The sequence below is a fragment of the Juglans regia genome, chromosome 9 (assembly GCF_001411555.2).
Source record: "Juglans regia cultivar Chandler chromosome 9, Walnut 2.0, whole genome shotgun sequence".
NCBI lineage: Eukaryota > Viridiplantae > Streptophyta > Magnoliopsida > Fagales > Juglandaceae > Juglans > Juglans regia.
In genome coordinates, this window is record NC_049909.1 from 21,097,258 (window position 1) to 21,104,090 (window position 6,833).

The following is a 6,833-nucleotide window of genomic DNA, read 5'->3' on the forward strand; positions in this document are numbered from 1 at the left end:
TTAGTCAGGATATTGTTTTAAAAAAATCGACTCAATTAAAGGGCACAACTGTGAACAAGAGTAGACCACTTTTGGCCAAAAAGTAGTTAATAAATACAAAAATGTCAATTCAGATCTGAAATAATTCAGCTGGCTCGAATAGCCTTGTTTAATTATAACCAAGTAAAACAATCAGAAATACCAACTATGGCTATAAATAGATCACTCTATGCTCCTCCGATGAATAACGGACTTAGTTTGGTCGTGCTTCCATGTCACCAGGGAATTGAGGAATTTCATGACCTGCATATATATATATATATATATATTTTTTACAGGTTTCTTGTATGTTAATCAGGCGCTGAAAGCATAAGAAATGAACATGCAGAAATCCAAGATATGCAGATCAAAGTTGCAAACCTCATCAGGGTTCTTGAGAGAGTAGAATGCATTGGTTTCCTTTGGGACAGCAGAAACCAGTATTCCATAACCTCGATTACCCTCCCGCAATACCTGGTGAAATATTAGAAAAAAAAATTAATTTTATAGAATCCCCATTATATTTATAAAATAAAATACGTTCTTTTACGCTAACTGATTTGACAGGATTTTTTTTATTATATATATATATTATTAGCATATTTAATGGATTAATAAACGACATTGCAAATACATTTTCATAATTAATCACACAAAAAAACTAGGGAGTCCGTTTTGGGATCTCCTTATTTTTTGTCCGATTGAGTTTTTTATTTTTTTATTTAATTTTTTTTTTACTTAATGATTAAAATAATATGTTTTAATAATATTGTAAATTTTTTTCTTTTTTAAAAATATTTAAAAATGTTAAAAAATGATGTGAAAAAAAATCAAAATTTTTTTTAACGTTTTTAAATATTTTTAAAAAAGGAAAAAAAATTATAATATTATTAAATAATATTTTCTTAATTATTAAGTAAAATAAAAAAATCCAATCGGACAAAAAAAAAAAGAGAGCCCAAAAAGGTTCCCTAGCATCTAGCGGTGCTACGTACCTTGAATGCATCTTCATCGGTCCTGTCATCTCCAATATAGATTGGAAGCACATCATTCCTATTACTGAGCCCTGCAGGCAGCATCCATTGACAGACAAAAGTTAGAAAAAACTGTATCCTAGATCCTTATCATCGTAAAAAATGAGACAGAAGAAGTCAATACCAAGAGATTCAAGCAGAAATTCAACTGCTTTTCCTTTGTTCCAGTCAATCACAGGACGGATTTCTAAAACCTGACAAGTGGGAAAACCCAAGTTAATTCTGTCAACATGGAAAGCTTAAATCTTTACACAAGATTAATGGTGTTCATGAAAGATTGAGTAAAACTACCTTCCGCCCATGGGTTAATCGCAATCGGGGATAGTCCTTCAGAATATCATGGACACATTGTGCAATCGTAGGCCAATTCTGAAGTCAGAAAACGATGAAAAACTGAATTAAAATCGTGCATTATGAAGGTATACGAAAAATTGGTAAAATTAAGCACCGAAAATATTCATCACCATCTCATCTACGTTACGGTAATGTACAGAGGCACAAAACTTGTGATTCTCAACTTTTGCGCCTTTGATCCCTTTAGTATTCTCAACGAGGGTTCTAAAAACCTGCATAAAACAAGATCATAATGAATTCAGTAAATTAATATGAAGATAAATCAAGCCTAAATTGATATAAGAAATGAAAAGGGATCGTGCACCTCGTCAATCAAAGGTAAAAACTCTCTAGCGGGCTGGAAGAGACTTACGTCCTTACCCTACCAAATAAAAGTAGTAACATATAAGTTTAGAGCAGTGAAAAAACTTAAACAGGAAAATCCAGTTCTGGAATATCTTTTGTGGACAAGAGCGCATTGTCATGACAGGATGTGTCATCTGATCTTTACCTGTTTTTCATTAGGTTTAATACAATTTGAATGGTCATTAGAAACATGACTGTGACTGAGAGTGCCCATAATATCCATCCCATGACTACCAGCATAACAGAGTTCTTTGAGTCCAACCAACTCATAAACCTGAAAGATGAAATGGATCAGAGTACTCTCTAATGGCATCCAGAAAATACACATGAACTTTCAGGTTCTTCAATAAGAAGATCTTTAGCTACCTTATCACGGCTTCTTCCGCTGATGATTGCTGTTGGAAAGTACTTTGAAACATTTCTCACAGCAGAACGCATCTGACAACAGTTCGTTTGATATCATAAAAGTCAGAACGGAAAGGGAAAATGGGGGAAAGGTTACATTTATTCAAACCAAATATAAGCATGAAAATATTACTTCATTAGACATTAGGGCACGATCTGGGTCATCTACTATTGGAGAAAGAGTACCATCATAGTCTAAAAAGATTGCTATTTTCTTGTTCTTCGCACGATCTATAATTTTCTCAAAAGAACTGAGTGCGGATGGATACTTCAGCTGCAGAATCAGAAAGCAGCAGGGGAAAACATCAAGTACTAGAACCAATAGCAGAATAAGCGTGTCAGGCAACTTAATCTACGACAGCAAAAGCAGGCATACCACCCAGGAGCAAGAAGCAATATCAGCATCGTCTAAAGCAGCCTCAACATTGAAATCCTTTATTAGCTTTTTCCGAGGGGGTGAAGAGGATTTCATGGCATCCAGCCAACCATTAGATCGAACATCATTAATCATTCCGGTCTTTTTCCTTGGAATAGTTACATACTTGCTCGAGGAGAACAAAGCTCCTGGCTGTGAGTGAGGCAACAATGCCAACAAACCAGAAGGGATGCCTAGTCTTAACTTGTTTATGGGTGCAGGATCGGTTAAAACAGGAGAAGCGTGATTCGATTTCAGGTCCATTGGATCCAGATTAATTAGGACTCGGGGGAGATAAAAAAAAGGGTTAATCTAAGTGTACAATGTCAATTGCCAGTGAATCAAAATGCAGAATCAAGTGGTACTTATTCCAGATTTCTCTACCCAACTCTCTTGTCTATGAAAAACCACCTCTTCAGCGTCTTCTTGTCACTGCTGCTGGGCTTGCAGTCCATCAAGCATAAGCTTCCCGGAAACTGTTGATGACATCAAAAGCATTATATAAAAACAAGAATAGTTACCAGAGAGGAAGAAACCTACTGATCAAATACATAACATGTTCAAACTATGTGTACCTTCTCATTTTCAATGCTGCACTGCATTTATAGGAGGAGATTGAACATCATTTGCACCCTGATCTTTTGAGATAGGACTGATATATACCTGCAGAATGATAAATGAGGAAATTAATTAAAGGTAATTAGCAGAATTATTAACTAATAAGTAACCAGACAATAAATAAATTCATTCTACACCCTTTATTAACAATTACAAGTGCATCAATATTTAAATAAGCCACTTTCTAATGACTGAAACTGGAAAGTATTAATTAATTAAGAAACCAATGCTCTTGGAAAAATGAGAAGTTTCGACATTTTGTCAGGTGTGACGCGAAAGAATCCAAGAGAAAAATAATAATAATAATGACATTTGAGCAGATCTTAATTTATCTTTGACAGGAATAGCGATCCTGTAAGAATTTTTGAAGGAAAACGACTATCGCCTTTACAACATTTTTCCACGGAAAATCACTTCGACCAAAACTTTTTTAAGTACAATAATAAACGTCTGCAGATCAAAGGAGCTCTCCCCGACCGGATCGGAGGCGGAGGCTAACAGTTAATTAGACATGATGATGACTAAACCAATTTCATGGAAGAAAATTTAAAATATATATACACACAGAAAATATATGCTTTAATCACGCTATTTAGAGCTCCCTAAAACATGATCAGCGTTGAAACATTAATTGGAACTAATACTCTTTATGATCTGTATTAACAATTAAGTTATATTAAATCAAATGCATTTCATGGCTATATATATCTATTCAACACAACTTTTGATCAAGAACCGATGCAATGCAACTATATATAATAAATATTTGGAATATTGTCGATCTCCAAATATCAGATAAACCAAATCTCCAGTCAGTGCTGAATTTAATTTATAATGTTCCATTTCGTGGATGCATCGACTTTACCTGGAACAGATTTAAATGATAATCGCTGGACTCACATGTTTGTCTAGTAGCAAGATTTCCACGGGTGCACGTGGGCTTACTTTTGAGCATACAAGAACAATTCTCTCGTAGATCTATAACAGTCTACAGTACTACTGCTGATCTCAGATAGAAAAATATCTCCTTGCATAAACACGTCATTAAATATTTGATCGTATTGAAAAAAAAAAAAAAACATGGAAATAATAAATTTTGCATAACCAAATTGACATCGGAATCTCGATCCATAATATTTAATGAACAAAGGAAAAAAAATAAATGAAAATCCCCAACATGGAGAAGACAGTACTACATTCATCGAGACGAACGTTACCTTAAACCCCAACTAAGAAGAGAGATATAAAAAAAAAAAAAAAAATTCTGGACACAAAAAAAAACAGTATTAAAAACTGCCAATAGAACAACAAAAGTCATATTCTAGATCAAACAAAGGGTTGTATGAACTTCTTTCTTCCATATTTCCTGATCTTCCTGCGAGTTACATCCAAACGGAAGGTGACGACTGACGAGGACACATTGCCATTTAAAAACATTCAAGATGTTCTTCCCTAGTTTTCAGCAACCGACAGAACACGATTAATCCAAAATAAAATAAAACAAAATGGGCTGTCACATCACTTTCTTTAATTTATACAGCTCCACGCCTACGTTTTATTTTATTATGGAAAATAAAAATTGAAAATAATTACTGCACCAAAAATTATAGCCATTGATGGGTAATTAAGATCATGAATTATCGAACAAAACAAAGTATGTAAAATCTTGACCTAACTGAATTGCCTAACTTGAAAGCTCCGTATGCAGTAAATTAATAGCAATTAAAACTTAAGCGGCCAATTGCCTAACACCTTTCATGCACATTCAAGAAATTTAAAATCTTTTTTATTTTTATTTTTCTCGTTCTCTTGCAAAAGCAAGACAGGCCTGGCTTTTAAATGACCTTTAAAAGCTCATCGATCGACCTCGCATTTTTTAAATGACCAAGCCAAATTAAGATCCAGCAAAAATATATGAAAACGTCAAAAAAGCATCGAATATTATGGCATAAATCCCAACAGCATTTCATTTACGTTGCAATCACATTAGAAAACTGAATTCTTTTGCACGAATACGAAACGAAAATGGCGGAAGAAGTAGTACCTGATTCAAGAGCTATATAAAAAAAACGTAGCGGAATCTTTTTAACTCCTGCTGACCAAACAAGACCAGATCGAAAACCTGAAAGGTAAAAACATTCAGAATCTGGAACCAACAAAACAAGGATTCTCTCTCTATCTCTCTCTCACACACACACATATATATATACATACACCAAAACTATGGGATCAAAAGAATTCCAAGAGATTCACTCGTGCATAAAAGCGCTGATAGAATTACCTCAAAGATATGAAAAGCTCTTGGAAGCCCTAGAATATTTCAGACAGAGAGAAGGGAGACGAAAACTGTGATATGAAAACGGCAAAAGCGAAGGAAGAAAATTGAAGGCGAGAAGTATGCGTATTTATAGAGTTTGATGGCCAATATAAGACGCGCTTAATAAGGTAACTTGGATGTTTTTTGTTTTTTTTTTTATAAGAAAAATAACTTGGACGTTGTTTTTTTGTACGCAAGTTGGACGTTGTTGAATTGGGAAACACGACCGCTACTTACCATATTATATATTATGGAAGGAAATCCTTAATTTCCATAATTTATTCAAATCAATCAGTTGTATAACATGGAAGAAAAATGGTAGGTATTTACGATTCTCACAATTATAAAAACTTACAAAATTGACAAGATTAGGCTTAATATATTAAATATTTTTTTATAAAAAAAATTTATAAATCCAATATATTACAACAACTTACATGTGAATTTATTTTTGAAAAATTATATTTGTAAGTTGTTTGGTAAAGCAGTGTAAAGCATATCTTTCATGTTGCTGACATGGCAAAATTTAATTTATGAGAAAATTTTAAAATGTAAATTTCTTATAAATTAAATCTTATCACATCAATGGTGCAGAGAGTGTGAATTAAATATTTTTTTAAGATAATAAATTAAAGCTTTTTTTCTTAATTTAATTTTTTAAGTAATAATTTTATTAAAAAAATGATATTTAGTACTGTCCTATGCAATTCTCGTATATTCTTTTTTTTTTAAATTAATAAATTTAATATTTAAATAAAAAATTATTATTTTTATTGATAACTTCATTTATTTTTAAAAAAAATATATAGATATTACACACTTTAAAAATATATATCGCATCACCCATTTTATTATATATATATAGATCCCATGGTCCCCAGTCAAAGAGGTGCCTTGGACGACACCTACATTGGGGTGAGTACTTCAATGGTGACATCTGGGATCGTATCAGGGTAATGTAGCCACGTGTCTTCATGGGCCACCCAAGGACGGACGGACGGATCTCGCGGTCGCGTCACTTTCGTTCGCATCTGGAGTGGAAGTCGTTGGTCAAGCAAGAATTACGTGTGTGTCTGCATATATTTCCCCCTTTTCTCTTTTCGTTTTCTTTTCTACTAGTTCTTTTTCTTTCGACCAAACATAACTCAAGGAAGACAGGAGCTCACCGAGGCGGCGGACGGTGCCGTCCGAGGAGGTCGTCACGTGCGTAAAAGCGGTTGTGCTTTTTAAAGGCTGGAGACGCGCGAATCTTGTGATGAGATAGGTCACGGAGCCCACGATCAGAGCTGGCAAAACGGCTTTTTTTTTTTCTCTCTTTAATCCTTCG

General features: G+C 33.9%; 1 protein-coding gene across 3 annotated transcripts; it reads right to left on the reverse strand.

Annotated features, from left to right (window-relative positions):
• Positions 1–5,568, reverse strand: LOC109008689 (probable trehalose-phosphate phosphatase F). 3 transcript variants are annotated; one of them, XM_018988875.2, is made up of 14 exons: positions 5,471–5,568; positions 5,234–5,311; positions 3,147–3,234; positions 2,533–3,047; positions 2,290–2,430; positions 2,118–2,189; positions 1,897–2,025; positions 1,711–1,767; positions 1,517–1,618; positions 1,344–1,421; positions 1,177–1,246; positions 1,014–1,084; positions 400–492; positions 1–282 (listed from the first exon to the last, which is right to left on the reverse strand). In XM_018988875.2, the coding sequence occupies exons 4-14, from the start codon at positions 2,833–2,835 to the stop codon at positions 202–204; spliced, it is 1,197 nt and encodes a 398-aa protein (XP_018844420.2). In that variant the 5' UTR covers positions 2,836–3,047; positions 3,147–3,234; positions 5,234–5,311; positions 5,471–5,568; the 3' UTR covers positions 1–201. The 3 variants fall into 3 exon arrangements, with proteins under 3 accessions (XP_018844420.2, XP_018844423.2, XP_018844421.2); XM_018988878.2 differs by lacking the exons at positions 5,234–5,311; positions 5,471–5,568 and adding an exon at positions 4,090–4,238 and having other exon boundaries at positions 10–282; XM_018988876.2 differs by lacking the exons at positions 5,234–5,311; positions 5,471–5,568 and adding an exon at positions 4,055–4,238 and having other exon boundaries at positions 10–282.
• Positions 5,569–6,833: the final 1,265 nt, after the last annotated feature.

Coding starts and splice junctions, on each gene's coding strand:
- LOC109008689 (XM_018988875.2), bottom strand. CDS start 2,835: ATGGACCTGAAATCGAATCACGCTTCTCCTGTTTTAACCGATCCTGCA. Junction 493..1,013: donor CCGATGAAGATGCATTCAAG/GTACGTAGCACC, acceptor ATATTTCACCAG/GTATTGCGGGAGGGTAATCG. Junction 283..399: donor CTCTCAAGAACCCTGATGAG/GTTTGCAACTTT, acceptor ATATATATGCAG/GTCATGAAATTCCTCAATTC.